At 36.1% G+C, this 20,502-nt stretch overlaps 1 protein-coding gene across 5 annotated transcripts in view; it reads left to right on the top strand.

Annotated features, from left to right (window-relative positions):
• Positions 1–20,502, top strand: part of ANKS1B (ankyrin repeat and sterile alpha motif domain containing 1B) — a 407,202-nt gene that overhangs the window by 56,697 nt on the left and 330,003 nt on the right. For all 5 annotated transcript variants that reach the window (XM_085223686.1, XM_085223680.1, XM_085223692.1 and 2 more), the window contains exons 5-8: positions 2,837–2,912; positions 5,134–5,235; positions 14,238–14,348; positions 17,306–17,481. In XM_085223686.1, coding sequence (XP_085079812.1) covers positions 2,837–2,912; positions 5,134–5,235; positions 14,238–14,348; positions 17,306–17,481 — 465 coding nt within the window. The remainder of the gene's footprint in view (positions 1–2,836; positions 2,913–5,133; positions 5,236–14,237; positions 14,349–17,305; positions 17,482–20,502) is intronic.

Genomic DNA, 20,502 nt, shown 5'->3' with positions numbered 1-20,502 from the left:
GGTTTAGTTTCTCTACTGCATCTATGTATAACAGAGCTTTGGTTCATGGTTAGAGAACAATAAATCTTTCAACTCTCACGTTGCTTGTTTAACCCTCAAAAAGAAATTTCCTCTTATGTTAATCTTCATTTTAGTTCTTACAAGATACATGCTTTGGCCAACTGTTACTTGCCTTTCCTCCAGTCTCTCAGATTTGGGGACTTTTGATCAATAGAAAAGGCTGCTGCCAGTTCTGACTATAGCAGGATCTTTTCCACCTCTTAGCTGAGGAATGAGTCTAAGGATCAGTCTACTTCCTTGTCCTCAAGTCTATTGATTTGGCATACAGGAGCACTAATTCTTCTCAGTCTCAAATCACCCCAGTGCAATGGATTCAAGATAGATGTTATCACTAAAGTGTGTTGACTTTCTCCACCGAAAAATATTTCTTATTATTTTTAATACAGAAATACCTCTGCATTTTCAGCCAAGGTACATCTGTTTTCCGCATCGGCACTTCATCATCTGTAGAACCGAACCTCTGTGAACTGCATTACTGGCATATGCATCAGTGTAATTACAGAATTGCAGAATGGCTGAGATTGGAAGGAATCTCTGGAGTTCATCTGGTACAGTGCTCAAGCAAGAACCCAGAGCAGGTTGCCCATGACCACGATCAGCCAGCTTTAGAATAGCTTAAAGAAGGAAGATTCCACAGCCTTTCAGGGAAACCCGTGACAGAGCTAAGTCAACCTCATAATAAAGAGTTCCCTATGTTCAAACAGAATCTCCTATATTTCAGTTTATGCTTGTTGCCTCTTGTCCTTGCACTGGGCACCAATGGGAAGAGCCTGACGCTGTCTTCTTTCCACTCTTCCCTCAGGTATCTCCTAACGTTTTGTTTCAGAGTTAAAATACTTTTTGTCAGGTATATATAGACATTGATAAGAATTCCCCTGAGTCTTCTCTTCTCTAGGCTGAACAGTTCCACCTCTCCTAGCTTTTCATCACAAGAGAGATGCTCCAGTCTCTTGATCATCTTAGTGATCCCTAACAGTACTCTATCTGGTGGCTCCAGGAGAGCTTGTACTGACAGTGAACTCTGTGTTAACAGTACTAGATCCAATCAATAGTCTTGAGGTTTATTAATGTCAGCAAGTAGCCAATCTAAGGGAAATGCCATACCAACATAAACTCTGAAGAGAGAGAACAATATGCTGTGTCAAAGCATTTTGTGAGATTGCTCATGTGTTTTTCAGTAATCAGGCCTTTAGATTTCAATGCCTTTTATGAGAACTGTTTCCACGCCCGGTTATTTCTGAGCTGCAACTTGCACTCTGCATTTACCTTTGTGGTTGCACTATGTCATTGTAGGTTCATCTGGTGTTAAGGTTTGTCAGTTAATGGAAAACTTCTCTAGATACTTTTAAGTAAAGTATTTTGAAACTGTTTCTAAATAAAACTGAATACTTAATTTTCTTGTTCAGAATAAGTCTGTGAATATCCATTTGGATTTTTTGAAGTTTGAAAGATCAAAAATTGTTTTGAGGATGTATTTCATATGTATATTCTCTTATTTACTTCATTTTTCTCTCCATCTTACTGTTATACCTGACGTACTATATAATGTTTTTCATACTCTGCTTTGTGCATCAATGCACCAAGTATGAAGAAAGATAAAAAGTTGAGTGTTCCTATTAAGGGCATCGAAATTGTTTTCAGGTGCAATTGTTCAAACATGCTTATTCTGCAGTCACATGAAACTTCAAGATTACTGATTACTTCTAAATATCCTGTCTTTGCATCTCTGTAACACTGCATTCTGATACAGCTAATAAATGATGAACTACTATTTTGTTTCAGAGTTAAAATACCTTTAGTCTTCGAAGTCTTTCCATCACAGCAAAAATGGCATGGATGTGTTTGGATAGAAATGTAACAAAACCAAATAATACAACCAGCCAAACCTTTAACAGTTGATCGTGATTCAAAAACACTCAAAATCTACTTTTCTCTCTGAAAAAATAGACGAGCTGGAGATTCAGTGCGATCTAATAGTATGTTAGCTATTGTTAATGCTATTCTCAATCTATAGCTAATGCTACAGATTCTTGAGTAACAGCCAGGAATATAAATAGTAGGAAAGATAATTTGTTTAGAGTTAGTTTCTTTTCAGAAATGTGAATTTTATTTGAACAAAATTTCCGTTCACAAATAATTTTGTGTAAGAGAATTCCGCAAAATCAGGTTCACAGTTACCTAAGGCAGGATTCAAATGATCTAAACAGACATCTAATACTGTTGGAGATGTCATAAGTTACCACAGACATCTGCATGGAGCAGATATGATGCACATTAAATGGGAGCATCGACTGGAACATCAACTGGAGGCCAGGTGGGATATCCCAGGGTAGTTCTACCATACAACTGAATTGACAATCAAGGGCATAATCCAGTTACAGATTAAAGTACTTAATTGTAGCTATGTACGTGTAAATTGTCTCTGCTGAACAGCTATGTTCCACTGAATGTATTAACTAGATTTTCACTGCTTGTAATAAGAGTTTAGAAATTTTGGATAAGTGTAGTTTCATTTGTTTCACAAATTTATAATATCCCTATTATATTTCCTTATCTAGTTATTAGCGTTTATGGTAGAACTGACAGAATTTACATTGTCATTTTGAATAAAAAATTATCTTAGGATAGTATTTTTTCTTGCCCATTCAATATTTTTTACATGTAGATAAAATAGAGGGAAAAATAGATACTTTATTCCTAAATGTATTGTTTTCAAAAAGATTCCTTGGTATTTTAGCTTTGTATTTTAATTGTCAAAATATTTTTGTTCTTCTAGACAGAAAAAGGGAGTGCACTACATGAAGCAGCCCTGTTTGGAAAGGTGGAAGTGGCACGCATTTTGCTTGAAACAGGTAAATTTAACTTACAGGAAACACCAAATACTCTTAATATTCCTAACCTGGTGTTTACATCCTTAAATCTTGTTTATACAAATTACTGCTTTATTTCTCAGCCTTTATGTATCTAATTACATGACTTCTCACTGAGCTAATGTTCCTTTAGAATAAGAAGATAATATACACAACGGGAAGAAAATCAATGTTTTTACTAAGACAAAGAAATTCCTTACATGACTTAGAGTATGCCACTGTATTCTGAGTGTTCTGAAAATAAAATGACTACATAATTTTTTTAATTTACTCTGAAAGGCAGCCAAGTATATTTAGATTTAGCTAGGAAATAAAAGATGTTACTGCTGTATTTCTTTTTTTTTTTTTTGTTCCATTTATTGGAGCTTGTAGTGGTCTACATGACTTGAAGATTATACAGCAGTGTAGTCGACTGAGTGTAGTACCGGAGTGGACCTAAAATGTCTGTTGGCTTTGCTCCCTTACCTGTTCTACAACCACTGTGAAGGAAGTTTGTCATCCTTCTGGGATGACAGTTACTACATTGGGGATTCCATATACTTTAACTCTTATTTGAGTTAAATTGATCATTTAGACAACTGTGTTCCCAGATAAATGAGAAGACCAATAAAATGTGAATATTCACAGACAACTCTTCTGAGATGCATGAACTTCTGTTGTAGTGAGGGATCTTACTGATTTTTATTGTCAGTGCTTGCGGGGTTATGCAATGCAAAAGAAGAAATGCCATGCTCAGAGCTCTTTTACTGAATCCCAGCTAGTGCATATCTATCTGATCTGAGATCTATGTTTGGAAAAAAAAGTTTTTCCAAGATGTTTTTCTGTTTGGATAACTGAAAAAAAAGGCAAAAACCAATCTGCACCTGCCCTCAAAAAGGCAGTCTTTTTATATTAATTCACACAAAAGAGGAAGGAATGGAGAATATCTCAGAAAAAGGGAAGCTTTATACCACAGATAAATAATACCTCTTTTGGAATAGTACATGTTATAGCCTCTACAACTATATAATTTTACAAGGTAGCAGAGTAGAACATTCATTATTAACTCCTTCAACACCTTCTGGCAATGCTTTCTACCTGATCCCTTTTCATCTAGCAATCTCCTTTTCTTTAATTCTGCTTCAAAGAAGACTCAGATATTATGAATAGCTATTGTAAAGGAGAAGTGTAAGTTGATGTCTCTGGACTCTGAAAATCAGCTTTGATAGCTCAGCAATATCTTGATTTTATTTTCATTGAGAAAACAAATGTCTCTTTCTCATAAATAAATTAGGAAACATTCGATCAGGTCAGGAAACAGCAAGAGCTGCAGTCTTTTCTGTTGAGTAGAGAAATCAATCCCTTCATGCTTCCTCAATATCTTCATAAATCCTGCTGCTTCTGATTTCCTCTATATAGTTTTCTGAGAAGAATCTCATTCCATTTGTTAGGATCTTTCATCCTTCTTCTTCTTATGAAAGTACATCTAAAGTAAAAAATTTCATTCTTACTCTATCAGGCAAACATTCCTAAAGACAAAACAAAGTGGAGGATTCATGCAGCATCATCTACACCACATTCTCAGAAACCTATCTAAGATAAGCCTCAAACTTACATACTGATGCTTATGTTCTTGATTCGAGCCAATTACTTGTTTAACAGTCTGTGAGGAAATGTTCTTACTTTGCATACAGCCCTTATACCACACATGGATATTTCAGTCCTTCCAGGAACTACAAAACAACAAAAATAACTATTTCTGTGTTTCTCCCAACACTCATACTATGCAGTAGAAAATCCCTGGTGAATTACAGCAGACTGGGAAGAGTTAGAATCCAGGCAGGAAAAACAATCTTAGTTTTATAAAATTTATTAAAATATAAAATTGATTCTGTAAAATGTCTTGATTTTGTAAAGAATTGTTTTTAGGATGTCTGTTTCATAGTAACAGTCTGTTATAAATATTCTCAAATTTGGTTTAAGAAGCTTACTTTATATCACCAGGAGCAAGAGAAACATAAAACCAATTCATGTCAGCAGGTGATTTTTAGGCTACTCATGCTTTAAACTGAAATGGATGTTGTACTTCAACTGTAGCACAGCTGATAATCTACTACACTTGTTTAACTGCTTGCATTTGATTTGTCAGATAACTGAGTCTGATATGCCACACTTAGATGTACTTTGGGTTAAAATTTTCACCAGAAATCATTTTCTTTTTCAGGAGTTGATACCAACATAAAAGACAGTTTGGGTAGAACAGTTTTAGATATTCTTAAAGAGCATCCCTCTCAACAATCACTCCAAATTGCTGCTCTGCTTCAAGGTAAGTCATATTCAGTTACATCTGTAGGAACAAATCAGAATAATATGGAGGCATAAGACTTAATATTGCAACTCTACACTGAAAATATTTCATTACACAACAAGAGTTCTTTTTTGAATTGAAAAGAAAATTCTTGTTTGCTAGTTGGACAAAATTAATTGGTTGAATATCCTTCCTTTTTCTGACAGTAGACATTAGTATGGTGTGTCACTTGCAGTTACTTTTTGTACATTCTGCATCGGAAAATAATGTTTCACTGCACTTCTATTCAATTGCGATGGTAAAATAGAATTGAAAGGCTTGATTCATTCATAAATAACAAATGTAACTGAAGAATGATGACAAACTTTCAAAACCTTTTATGGCAAAACCTTTCTCGTTTTCTTTAAAATTAAAAAAAAAAAAAAACAACACAACAGGCAGTAACTTGTCATTATGGCAGAAACAATTTTTTTTTTGCATGTGTTTATTGTCTTTCTTCAGTTTCATGATATAAAACTCATGAAACTCAATTTTTAACAGTTAGCCATGAGCTAATACATAATAACTAGTGCTACACATATATTTTGTCTTGCATGGAATTCTTATCTTCATTTTCAGAATAGTCTTTCTTTAGCTGTATTTGACTAAGGTGATGACAGCAGGTATCAGCAGTGCATCTACACTTGTACTGATTCTTGTTGTCTTTGAGCCATTTTAATCAGTTTACTACGGATGCTAAGAGTGTACTAGCTCATGCATCAGTCTCCATCGTATCTGCATATCTGCATATCGTAAGAACATCTCCTAGGGAAAATGATGATGTGGCCAGACGGCATGCTTTCTTCAGGTTTTCTTTTCTTTACACACTGCCTAGCTAGCTTCAACAAACTTTTCCAGTGAGGGAGATGGTGGTACAAAAGAAAGAAAGTTTCCACAAGTATAATTAAGATTTTGCAAGGTGGGGAGGAGATATTCTTTTAAGGTACTGATTCATGCTATAGATGAACTGAATTTAGAGCTCACTGTTACTGAAAAGGGTTGTCTAACTCCTTTCCCTCCTTCCTATTTTCTTTTTCCTTTTGTCCCATTTTCTTTTCCTCCTTAAGTACTTCCAGCTATACAGTTCTCTTCCTTATTCCTTGTTTACAGTAGAGTGCAAGTTGATCTGATTCAGTTTATTAACTAATAATATGCAAGGGCTGCTCCAAAAGTAATGTCTCCCATTTTATTATGTCAGCCCATGGTAGAGGTTAAACCTTCCCACCAACATGCCATTACATTTTGTTGCTGTGTGACAGATGGCAACAGAGGGGCAGTCTGACAGAATGGCATCTGATGTGGACGTGGGTATGAAGCAAAGGTGTGTCATTGAATTCCTCCATGCAGAGGAAATGGCACCCACTGACATAAATCTATGTTTGCTGAATGTTTATGGAGACCAAATAGTGGATATGAGCATAATGAGGTGGTGGGTGGTGTGTTACAGCAACACCATCAGAACAACTGTGGAACTGTTGGTCATCTTTTCTGGTGCAGATTTTTAGTAGTGTGACGTGCAGGTTCGTGTTCATTGCTGGTGAAAATGCATAGCTAATGGTGGTGACTGTGTTCAAAAGTAGTGTTTAGTAGCTGAGAATTTGTACTATCAAATAGTGTTACTGTTCTCTTTGTGTGCGTTCTAGTTTCCATGGAAATAAATTGGAGGGATTGCATTCAGAGTGACCTATATAGTTTATTACATATATGTAACAGTATTTAAAATAATATAAATCAGTGTTGTAATTATATAAATATGTCTATTTGCTTTAATGAACCTGCCTCTTATATGATATAGGTCCCAGAGTTAGTTTTATTCCAGGGAAATGGCAGAACTGTTCATCAAAAAGTGGAGAGGAATCAGCAGAAGAGAGCTCTAAATTTGATACAGTTTGATAGTCTCAACCCCACCAATCAACAATTTCTTAAAGTACCCTTGCTCTGTGTCAAATAGTAATATCCACACCCAAGCCCATCTCAAGGTTTTGTCATTTTTGTAGGTCAGTACCTGCTCCTAGTTTTTATCACAAAAAGAAGAAATCTATCAACTTGAAAGCTTCTTTGTGCTTTGACACAATATCTTTTTCACGTGTGCCTTGAAAATATGAAGAAGGCTACTAATACTTTGAGCTTGTAGTAGTATGACTTATAACAAACAGCTATTTATTTTTGCTTGGTCTGCCTTATAATCAGAAGTGACGTGGAAGAATGAAAAATGTTTATAAAAATGTCATTTTGAAACTTGAGAAAACTGAACAAGCCCCTTTTGTAGAGCTTACTGAGATTCTTTTTCATCAGCAAAGGGTTTACTAAACCTTTAACCATCCGTGATAAAGTTTGAACTTTGAGATGAAGTTGAAAAATCAAGAACAAGAATGGCAGGATTCAGTACTAGCACTGATGATGATACAGCAGATCTACCCTGTCTCCAAAAAGCTAGTTGAGTATATTTTTCATTGAAATATGGGCATTTATTTCACTGTAAATGAAAAAATCAGCGAAGCATTGGGAATTTGAGAAACCTTAATGTACTCTAATTGAGTTCAACTTCAGTGGATAATGAATTCCATGCAAAGAAAGGGCAAATGCTGAGGTAGAGTAGGGGCTTCCAAATACATTCCTGCTAAACTTCCTGTGTTCCAATGATTATCTAGGCAAGTTTACATATGTCCTTCATGTAGAATAAAAGGAAAAAGAGATGAAATGAATGGTGTCAGACAATTACTTGCTGAATTTTGTTTCTTTCTATTTTATTTTCTGTATGTATGATTATATGATTCTATGTCAATATAATGTATTGAATTGATTCTTTCACCTTGTTGGCAGGTGAAAGTAAGATTTTATCTTCTGGCATTTTTACTAATTTCTACCATTTTCCCCTTGATATTATTATGAAACCTAGAAATCCAAGTTAAGTCTTAAAGTGTCACTGTACAGTTTATAGTATTAACATACAGCATTATGTTATATTCCTGCTACAAGATATTAGCTTTCAAAATTTAATTCAGAGGCTGAATGATGCATAGATACAGACTGATGAAACAAACCAGGAAGTAATGTGACCAGTATTACTGGTGAGATTGATAGATAGTGTTCAGTGCTATATACAGAGGTGTAGCAAAATTGTAAGAAAAGTGTTCATGGAGAATTATGAGTAGTTTTAAAGAAATTGATGAGAAATTTCTTTGAATGGAAAAAAGTTCTCTAAAAGAAGAAATTAATTTACATCCGTAGAAACAGTTCGTGGAAGTAGCAATATTAAATCTGTTCAACCATCCTGAGAAAACTGTAATTGAAGTTCCCGCAGAAGAAAAAAAAATGGTGCTTGAAAAGCCTTCCATTTTCCTGGAGAGTTTGTTTCGTTATCTAATAAATGGCAAATAAATAATGAAACCCCTTTCAAGAGCAACCCAAAACCAAATAACTAAACTATACATTACCTGAACTTTTTTTTTTATTACCTGTTAATTACAGACAGATTAGAATGACAGTTAAATTTTAATTCTATGTCTTTCATACATGTTTCATCATTTTCTGTGTCTGGCTCAGGTCTGAACTGAATTGAGCTTAGTTAAAAATACTTATTACAGTATAGATACTTTACATGGTAATGAAGAATTAGTTGTTTTGACATTATATGCTCAAAGATTGGAGAATTAGCACATTCATTTCTTGGATGTAAGGAAACAACAGCATTCAGTGCTGAAGCAGTTAACAGTATTGGCGCTTAAAGCTTTATAATTAGCCATTGAAGATGAAAGGGATGTTGCCAAGGCTAGTAGGCCTAAAATTAAACCGACCAGCTGTGTTTTAGTTTCAGCACATGTGAACGTGACGCAGGTGCACACTATACCATCTTTCAACCCTTTTCCCCAGCCCAGTGTGTTTTCTGTTAGAATCTTGCTCTTTTACTATTTCTGGAAACAGAATTCTTGCTATTATGAAAAAAAAAGAAAAAAAAAGAAAGAAAAAAAAAAAAAGATGATAGTTATACAGATGAGAAATGATGGGAACACCAAAAAGACACAGTAAGCTCTGCGTATAGGCAATATGGAAGGAGATGTAGTAGAAAGTTACTTCCTATCTCTTCTACTGATGGTGCTTAAGAAACTAACATAGTTTGTACATGTTACCCAATTATTCATAAGTGGAAAATACATAAGCAGCTGCTGAAATGGAAACAGAACCAGGACTCTATTTTCTCTCCCCTGCATACATAGCTGCAATGTTGTTATCACAGAGCTTTAGTCCACTCTCTCTCTCTCTCTCTCTCTTCCTGTCTTTCTGTGGACAAATAGATTTTCCATTCCCGTCAGTACAAGTCTGCAGCCTCACTGAAAGACTTTTCCAGTCAAAGATTTATTAGATATTTGTGGGAGGAAAAGAATTGGGATGTCAATTCCCCAGCACTTCCAACACCTTTATTTTTTTTCCTGGGTATTCATCAACTCCCTTTATAAAGTACTGTATAGCACTTTAATAAACTATGTTTGTTAATTAATTAATCCACTATTTACCACCTTCCTCACCTATCTCAGAATCATAGCTCCAGTGCTTGTCTTTTTATCATCCCTGAACATGTCTCCTTACGCGCCTACACCAGAATATCTAGATTTTTTTTTCTCTGGCATCATGTTAAAATTGAGTCATTCAGAATTCTGCTCTGAAATGCAGGAGACTAGAGCAGTCCAGCCTTGGTCTCAGCTCATGCCTGCTGCCTTACTAGATGTGCAGGCAGCAGTTAGCAGTTGGTTTCGTGTAACCACTGATGCTGTGAGTAGGAAGAAATCGGTCATGAAGCTTCTGGTTGGCTGGGGTTTGCTCCTTCTCAGGGGAACGGTTGGGGCACTTTGGGAGCTGCTTCTAGAGAGCTGAGATAGGATGTGGTGGAGCTAAGGTACTCAGTCAGGTGTCGGGAGTGCAGGGAGGCAAGCCTGAGGTATCCAGAGGATGTTGTGAGATGATGGCTGTGCAGGAGGGCACAGAGAAATTAGGCTGTTCTTCAGGGACACAGGCCGTGCTGGGGATGTGTGTCTGTGGGCCTGCTTTATTCACCTGATCTAGTTATTGGAGATTCTTCCATTTGAAAAGGTGAGTGTTCATATTTTTATGTTAGTCAGATTTGGCTTTTTTCCTTTTCTTTGAGCGGAAGTCACTCTAGGGAGGAACTCTAGGTGATTCTAACTCTTTGCTTTGCTTACATTGCCTATCAAAATAAAAGTCAAAAAGCTTATACTAAGTAATTAACAATAATAATACAAAATAGAAGTAAAGGTCTAAGTTCTCTCTCTAAAAGCCAGAGCTTATAAATTAAGCAAAAATCCTGACCTCACTAAGGAATGAGAACATGGAGGAACTGAAATTAGAGCAGGTTGACCTGAGCCAAAGCTTTCACTGCCCCTGGATGTTTAGCAACAGCTCCAGCTCAGCTGGGGCATCTTCTGTTATGGCTGATATTCCTGGGGCTCCTCTGCAAGACAGATGTGTGTGTCTGCCTACATCTTAATGCCTTCCCTTCTGCTTGACTTTGGCCTAGCACACGTTACAGAAGTGAGGAACCCTTCTGGAACATTTTCAGATTTTCAAATTCTTTGGATTAATCCTCACTGAACTGTAATCTGCAGTTTGAGTCAACAGATGTAAAATACTCCATTCTTCCCAAAGCAGTTTGGTGAAGAGCCATCTCTGAAGTGCATGTATTAACATATGCTTCCCTCATTCTGTGCTAGTCATGTCCACTGTCTGTGAAATATGGAACAGGATGACACAGAGAGCTGGAGAAGCACTATGATTCTGACAGGTTGCGTCCTGAGCAGACTTCACCCTCCCCTGTTGCAGAACTCTCTTCTCTATACTCTTTCAGACTACAACTGTGGAAACAGTTCTGGTCGTGAACTGATCTAATTGACTAAGCTTGTCTTTCTGTTTTGAGGAGAGTGATAGAATCCAGAGAAGTCTCTAAGCTACACTGTAATCAGAGCAGAGATAATAGTTAACAACTTCATCTTTTTCATTAAGTTTGGAAAGGCATGGAAGATGAGTTTCTAGCTAGCTGCAGGTGAATTTTGTTGTGGGTGAAAGCATCCACTGCTTTTGAGTAGTTTGTATTTGGCTCCTAAAATAGATAACTTGGTTTGTGTCTGTTCCTTTGATAAGTGTAAGTTCTCATTTACCTAGTCTATGAGCTTCTCACAACTGAATCCATCACTTTATTGTTTTTGCATATATACAGTAAAATTTTCAAGAGCATAAAGTTAACAGTACAAGTACCACAGAAGTCTGAAGCTGTAGGTGTTGCACTATGTATTTTACAAGGATAACACTAAGACTAAGTGCTGGGTCCTGCACTTTGGCCGCAACAACCCCAGGCAACACTGCAGGCTTGGGGCAGAGTAGCTGAAAGACTGTGCAGAGGAAACAGACTTGGGGGTATTGGTTGACACATGACTGAATATGAGCCAGCAGCATGCCCAGGTGGCCAAGAAGGTCAATGGCATCCTGACTTGTATCAGAAATAGTGTTGCCAGCAGGAGCAGGGAAGTGGTCATCCCTCTGTACTAAGCACTGATGAGGCCACATCTTGAGTATCATGTTCAGTTTTGGGCCCCTCACTACAAGACATTGAGGCCCTGGATCATGTTCTGAGAAGGGCACAAAGCTGGTGAGGGGTCTGGAGAACAAGTGGTTGAAGGAACTGGGACTTTCTAGTATGGAGAAAAGGAGGCTTGGGGGCTACTTTATTGCGGTCTACAACTGCCTGAAGGAAGGTTGTGGTGGGATGGGGAGGTGGGTGTTGGCCTCTTCTCCCATGTAACTAGCAATAGGACAAGAGGGAAGGCCTCAAGAGCCAGAGCAGATTAAGGTTGGGCATTAGGTAAAATTATTCTCCAGGACAGTGGTCAGGCGCTGGAGAAGGCTGCCCAGGGGGATGGTGGAGTCACTGACCCTGGAGGTGTTCAAAAACATTTAGATGTTGTACTGAGGAACATGAATTACTGGAAAATAATGGTGAAGGATGGATGGTCGGACTGTATGACCTTGGAGGTTTTTCCCAACCTTGATGATTCTATGATTCTACGGTTTTCACATGGCCCCTTACTTAAAAATTATCTTTGCTTCTTTGCTTTAAGTATTAAACTAAAAAAAAAAACCGCATGTTTTCATATGGAGAAATTTATGACAGCTTCTCCAACGGACCGTTGCAAACCATCTGACTTACTATATTACATTTTCAAATCATAATCTTAAGAAATAACAACCTGCAAAGCATTCTAAAACTACATGCTGTTCTCTGCCATTTCCAATTTCATTTTCTAAGATGTCGATTTCATCACAGTTTGTATTTGGGTTATCGGATTTGTTATTTAAACAGAAATAAAACTAGCTAAACAAGTACATTGTAGACTGCAAAAAATCAAATCAGGAAGTTTTCAGTTCCCAGAAACACTTTACTTGTCCAATGTGATACTGATGAAAGTGGTTATTCACTGTTGTGCTTACTATCTGGATAAGAAACCTCAGGAAATCAAGAAAGTGAAGATGCAAAATAACTGCCTGAACTGGAAACCAGTCATTCTGCTGGAAAAACAAAACAAAAAAACACTATTACATAAATTAGTTTCTCACTAATAATTTAATATCTATTCTGCAATAATGTTCATTTATGTCTTAGAGGTTTTTTTTGAGCTAGGCTGTGTACTAATCCACGTGAAAATGTATATTTATACAAAATTAATAGCAAATTTGAAGTTTGTCTCATTCATCATTTCACGTCTGTTTTTATAAACATGCTCATGAAGTTGGTACAAAGGAAATTTTAAAAAATAAAAGAGAAAAATTTTAGAATGGACTTTTTTAGACTATTAATTATATCTAAATTTTTGAGAGTGCCTTTTTTCTCAAGTACTTAGTCTCTGTACTGCAAGCAGAATATTTTATCTTCTCAGTATCAATATTTCTACTTATTGCTAACTTGAATATCTTGACTTGAGCCCGGCAGATTAACTGTATCCCAGGCTGCATCAAAAGAGGGATGGCCAGCAGTGAGAGGAAAGTTATTGACCTCTTTACACTGCCCTTGCAAGGTCCCCTCTGGACTACTGCATCCAGGTCTCGGTCCCCCAGCACAAGAAGAATGCAGAGCTGTTGGATGAGGTCCAGAGGAGGGCCACTAATATGATCAGAGGTCTGGAGCACCTCCCTTTTGAAGAAAGTTTGAGGGAGCTGATCTTGTTCAGCTTGGAGAAGAGAAGGTTCTGGAGAGACCTCATTGTGGTCTTCCAGTACTTGAAGGGACTTTACATGCAAAAGGAAAACTGATATTTTACGCTGTCTGATACTGATAGGACAAGAGAGGATGGCTTTAAACTAAGAGAGGGGAGATTTAGGTTAGGTGTTAGAAAGAAATTTTTTACTCAGAGGGCAGTGAGGTGCTGGAACAGGTTGCTCAGAGAGGTTGTGGATGCCCCATCTCTGGTGACATTCAAGGGCGGGTTTGATGGGGCCCTGGGAGGCCTGATCTAATTTGTGGCAATCCTGCCCATTGCAGTGGGATGGAACTAGATGATCTTAAAGGTCCCCTACAACCTAAGCCATTCTATGATTCTTTGACTAAAATTTCTTAACAGATTTAAAACAAAAGAAAACTCTTTCAACAGTAATAATATAATGGAAAAGTAATATGGATATTTCAAAAGCAATATGGATATTTCAAAGAGATAGGAAAAATATAGTGATACAACTTATTACTCTTGCAGTTAGATTTCTCTAACAGTTTCAGTAGATTAGAGGAGGTAACTGGCCATTATAATGATTTACAATATTTTCAATAAATGCCTTGCGGCAGTGTTTATGAGTATTTACAAGATTTTAATATGAAAACTGGAAGAGGTTTCATAAAAAAAAGGAAGTAGGAAATATACTTTTGATTAGAATCAATCTTCTTCATTCTGGAGTTTATATGTATTTATATCTTTAAATTGCAGAATATATGGAAACAGGAAATGCAAGTGTTTCAGAGGAACGCCCACTGGAAGGTGCAGAACATCAGTCTTGCATTTTGTCTCCAGAAGTTCCTCCATCTCCAAAGGCTAAAAGTAAATACATGTACTCTGTGAATACAGAATTGTCTTTAAAAGTAAAGTTATACTATTAACATGTTTGTATGAAGATATGAAATGAAAAAGAGAGATAAAGAGAGATTGATATTGAAAAGCTTTTCTTCCATTATGAACTACCTAGCTTGACTGCATACACTGTAATGTATACCATAAAAGAAAGTAAAGAACTATTCTCAAAAATGACAAGTCATATATTGGTTACAGTCTATTACATTGTTCGATCTTAAATATTTTTAATTCCAATAACATAATGCATTTCATAAGTAAAACAGAAGATTAATAAATATGCCAAAATACTCTGTAGATGTTCAAGATAGGAGAGAATTTATTTTGTTTCAGCCAGTGAGTACCTTTTCCGATTGTGTTACATTTGGCTCTTTGAAGGATCATTTGTGTATTGCTCTCCCATTCTTCCTGCAGATAAATATTTTAACATACCTTTCATGTACCATGACTGTCACAGTTATGTGTACATGCTTTGATCTTATGCTCTTACTTACATTTTTTGCACCCCAGTGTCATAAGAAGGACATTTCTTGAGCATGTTGTAATCCTGCTCTTCATGAAAACCATCCTAATTGTAAAACCAAACCTGATTACTGCCTTCTATAGTCATCCAAAGTATATATAATTAACTACTGGCAAATAACTGCCTGTCTTCTTTGTGTTTTTTTTTTTTTGTTTTTTTTTTTTGTTTTTTTGTTTTTTGTTTTTTTGTGTGTTTTTTTTGTTTTTTTTTTTTGAGTCTCTTTTACTCCTTTACTAGGAGAGTTTAATTCATGAGAAAATTAAGCTTATTGCTGCAAACCAGATTATGATCTTCATGGTGACAGTAAACAAATACTCTCGTTCTAGTCATGTTTTCCATTGGGGTGCTTGACAGCCATGTAAAATATGAATATAAATAGTTCCTTTGAATTTAGTAAAATCATTCATGAAGTCAGCTTCCCTGTGCCATAGAAAAATCCATCATTAATTTACGTAGTAAATATTTTTAAAACACATTGTTCTTCTGCTTTCAAGATATAAGCACTATATACAAACATGCTACTTTTCTTTTCCTTGTCTGTTGTGTAATCTGATTTTAAAGGAAAGAAATTGTATGTGATTGTACTTCCCATCTGTCTGTCATTTTCTAATCTAATTTCAAATAATTTAAACCAAATTTGAAAGATGGATAGCTGTATCAGTTACCTAATTGTGACTGTCATGGAAATAGATAGCTAGGTAGAGGAGAGAGACGTTTCCTAGGCCTGCTCTGAAAGAAAGTTAAACAAAATTCATCTTTTACGTATTCTTTCTGGCAGCAATCAGATATCAGCCAGTTAGTGTATGCTTATAGACAGGTCAGTTATCACATTTGCAGTTCTTGTCTTACCACATACAACTAATTCTTGCCTAGCAAGAAATATTGAAGGACATATGTGGAAGAATATGAGATTTTTGTACTCAGAGAACATAAATCTGTAGGAAACAGTAGTCCTGTGTTTTCATTATAGTACTCTAGGATGTTTTTAAAATAGTTCTTAATATTCAAGTCTTTTACTTCCAATTTTTACTTGTGCTGGTATTAACCTGCAATAAATTCATTTTTTTTATTAGAAAGCTAAATATAAATAGAGCTAATTGCAACTTTGATTCAATTTCAAGTTTTGTGCAAACATTAACAAAATGTAGCAACTGTTTTTATTAAAACGTTTCTTATACTTAACTATTAAAAGGCAATTAGATGCTTTTAATTAACAGCTTATGTTCTTGGATCTAAAAATTGGAGTCACCGTTGTAATTTTAAAAAATATAATGAATCGTGTCTTTTATGTCTATCTAGCATAACAAATGATGAAAAAAAAAGAGAATGAAAAAAAAAAGAATGGCACAAAAAGAGCTCTAGACCAAACAGAAAGAATCTTACCTGGGGCTTCTTTAGTACTTTTTTTTTTTTTTTTTTTTTTTTTTTCCCCAAAGGATAGAGTGGAATGAAATTATCTCTGTATTTTATTGAGTAGGAGGGCTGTAGTTTCCAACAGTATGACTCTTGGAACCTAGTCAAGAGAAAAAGTCTCTTACTTTTTCAAGAATAAACTTGGCTTTCATTCACCTCTTCATTGCTATTATTAAAGGTAACTGTGTAACACATATGCAGTAGATTATCCCAACCTAACACAATTGTGATTCTAATACTTAATACTACTTCCTGTCTTTCAAGTAGAGGCCCTCAGTTATTATAGCTACTAAAAGCCCATTGTCTTACTCTTTTGGTAAATTGATTAACTGAAGATAAAGGAGAATTCATGAAATACAATAAAGAATGCACTAAACATGGATTTCTGATAGGTTGATACAGGGAGGAATGTTTCAAACTTGTGGATTTTGCCCAACACATCCCCCCATGATTCCAAAAAATTGGACTCTGAAAAAGAGACCAAGGATTGTTTATAAAACATAGCTTTTTTGCAGGGACAGATGTTTATTCTCTGAAACTTAGTCCTAATCAATTTAGAGTTTATGGAGACTATGCAATGTCTTACTTGTTCAGACCAGCAAACATGAATCCCATGCAGTGTATGGAATGGTAGTTTTGTATGTCTGTAGAAACTTTTCTTTTCTGGTTAAATCTTATATTCTTGGAGAGCTGCTGGTTTTATTCAGTGTTGGAAAACAGAGAAAGGGTAAGTACATGTTGAATTTCATCCTAACTAAATACAAGCTATAAAGGAAAGGAAAAATAAGTAGATTACCTCGAGTGATTCCATCCTGGAATGAGATACCATTATTTTTGAGGGTAGAATTGTGTGTGAAGATCACTGTTTAGATGTTAAGGCATGGAATGTAAGAAATACTAACTAAAAATGTACATAACCTGCATTCCCTTTCTAATCATAAATGACCTCTAATATTCTAAGTATTGACTAACGGTGTGTCTGTTTTTAAAGGTGAAGCTGTGACTGGAGAATTATCAAAGCTCTTAGATGAAATCAAATTGTGCCAAGAAAAGGAATACTCTTTTGAAGATCTGTCTCATACAATATCAGACCATTTTCTGGACAATTTTAGTAAAATATCAGAGGAAGAACTTATGACCAGTGGAATCCAAACCAAGCTTAATGTAGTAAGTAAGATGAGATACAAAGAAAATATATTCAGTAATAGTTGTTCTATTTTGTACCAATGGATCCAAATTCAAGGGAATTGCTGCCCAATTATAGCTTTATCCCGCCGTCTAGGGCCATCAGGACAACATCTGCAATCAGTTTGATCTCCTTCTGGGGGTCTTCTAGAAAAAAAAGTGAAAGACATAATGATCTTAAGTAGTGCCAGAGTGGGCTTAGTTTGGGTATTAGGATAAATTTCTTCATGGAGAGGGTGGTTTAGCATTGGGATGAGCTGCCCAGTTAATTGGTGCCATCTCCTTCCCTGAAGTATTTAAGAGAAGTGTGGATGTGGCACTAAAGGACTTGGTTTAGGAATGGGACTTTGCTAGGTCATGCTGATGGTTGGACTTGATGATCTCGAAGGTTTTTTCCAACCTAGATGATTTAGGATTCCATATTTGCTTTATTTACATCACATTCAAGAAAGAAATAGTGCAAGAGTGTGATATGTCTAATAATATGACAGTAAAAAAAGAGGATGCACTCATTACAGACTTAGAATTTAGTGTTCCTCTAATTTTATAAAGATATTGCCTCCTAGAACTAAGAAAAGCTTTTGATGGCTATCACTATAAATGTGATCAAAAGTTCAGGCTAAATTTACTTTTGAGTTTAGGGAGTGCAAAGAGGGAGTTTTTGAGAAATGCACTGAAATTGATAATACTCTGAACTATATCTGAGACTAAATGCTTGCAGAATTTGATTAGAATTACCCCTCAAATAAGAAGCTAAACATCTTCAGTTACAATTCCTACAAATTTTATTACCATATAGCTTTCCTAGCAGTTAATGATATGAAAGATTATCTAATACTGAAAATTGTTGTGGTTGTGGCACTTCAGTGATTTCTACCTACAGTTGAAAATATAACTTCATTAATATTATTCCTGTAAATAAAGTGCTGTAGGATTCTTTTTTTTTTTCATTACAGGGTAAAAAAGCACTTTTATTATTTTTTTTCCTTTTAATTTAATTCTTTTCCTCACTAAGTAAAATAAATAGGATTGCTCATGAAGTAATACACACAACAGAAGTAAAATGTTAAATGCTAAATTTCATTTTCTTTCTTCATAAAATAAGAACGATTATGCTCTAATATGTGGTGAGAAGCATAACAAGTTAAGACATTTTACGTGCTAGAGAATTCCTTACCATATATGGAGACAGAATTAGGTTTACAGGAATGATTAGCTGCCCCAAAATGCAGTAGCTACTTTTCTAAAGCCCTTTTATGTTTGAGCAATTAGATACATAATCCATATTGAAGTCAGTCTAAACAAGGTACTGGAGTCATTTAAGCATTTCTATATGTCTTTCAAGTGTCCCTCTGTATTTAGATGCTAACTGCTATTTAAGTCTGCTCTGTTGCTGTTTTGCAGAAATTGTAACTCATATAATTCTGTCTATTCAAACTGAAATTTTTACACACCTAAATGAAATAGAATGTGAATATTCAACCAGTAAATCTGTAATTTATCTATAGCAGGTAAATTAGACAAATACATTTGCTGACATTTCATGTGATTATTTATTCAACCCAACGTGAAAGCAAATATTTGAAAATGGGAACCGACTAAAGTATGTCATCACTCTTTCCCACTAGTGCAACAGGTTTTTCTTTCAATGAAAACTAGAATCAAGGTGATGATACACACTTTTATCATCAAGTCACCATTCTTAGCAGAGCATGTTTTTCCTTTGAGTGGACCCAACTGCACAGGCCTATGCATGGAAATGTATTGTGATGTAAGATTTTGCTGTTTCATCTAAAAAGATCTTCATTATAAAAAAGTATTTTACTGTTACTAAGTCCGTTCAGTTTCTGTCTGTCTTCTTTGTAGCCAAAATTCTCAGTTTTGAAATATGGTCTTTTATTTTGGGGGAAGTGCTGCTTTTTAGATTAAGACCCATAGGCTCAGTAAGGAGCCATCCAGGCAGAAACAAGGTGTTAGAAGAGTGAATGATGATGACTGAAGAAACCTACATGACTATTTATGTATAAGATCATGAATATACAGAGAGGAAGAAATAGGCAGAAAGAAACATGGATACAGAGGCAGAAATGGATTTTGGGATAAATATGAGAGAGATTCTTACAACTTTTTTTCTGTCTTGAGTTTTCTTCTTGCTGGGAAGCTTCTGTAAATAATCTAGAGAGTAAGTGGGTTATCCTCTATTATCTCTATAATAAGAGATAATAGAGAGAACATAGGAAAATTGAATAGGGAAATTGAAGGGCAGGATCTTGCAAATTGGATTATTTGAACCTCTGGGAGGAGTTCTCCTCTATTATCTCTACTAGGAAAAGGATTTGGGGGTGCAGGAGAAGTATTTGGAGGTGTAGAAGAAAGATTTGGGACTACAGGAGAAGGATTTAGGAATGTCGGTTGATGAAAGACTCAACATGAGCTGGCATGTGCACTTGCAGCCCAGAATACCAACCATACGCTAAGTTGCATCAAGACAAACCTGACCAGCAGGTCGAGGGAGGTAATTCTGCTCCTCTACTCTGCTCTCATGAGATCCCATCTAGAGTTCTGTGTCACTTCTGTGGCCCCAACACAAAAAGGACATTGAGTTGTTGGACCAAGTCCAGAGACGTCCCACAAAGATGATCAGAGAGCTGGAGCACTTCCCCTGCAGGCGCAGGCTGTCAGAGCTTGGGTTCTTCAACCTGGGGAAGAGAAGGCTCTGGCAGACCGTTATAGCAGCCTTCTAGTACATGAAGGGGGCTTACAGGAAATCTGGAAGCAGACTTTTTATAAGGGCATGTAGTGACAGGCCAAGAGGAAATGGCTTTAAACCAGAAGAGATAGATTTAAACTAGATAATAGGAAGAAATTCTTTACTGTGAGGGTGGTGACACACTGGAACAGACTGCCGAGGGAGGTTGTGAATGCCCCTTCCCTGGAAGCATTCAAGGCCAGGCTGGATGGGGCTTTGAGCAACTTGGTCTAGAGGGAGGTATCTCTGCCTAT

Source organism: Meleagris gallopavo, chromosome 1, assembly GCF_905368555.1.
Source record: "Meleagris gallopavo chromosome 1, MGAL_WU_HG_1.1, whole genome shotgun sequence".
Taxonomy (NCBI): domain Eukaryota; kingdom Metazoa; phylum Chordata; class Aves; order Galliformes; family Phasianidae; genus Meleagris; species Meleagris gallopavo.
Note: the sequence above shows the minus strand (reverse complement) of the source record. Positions and strands in the feature narration are given on the sequence as shown.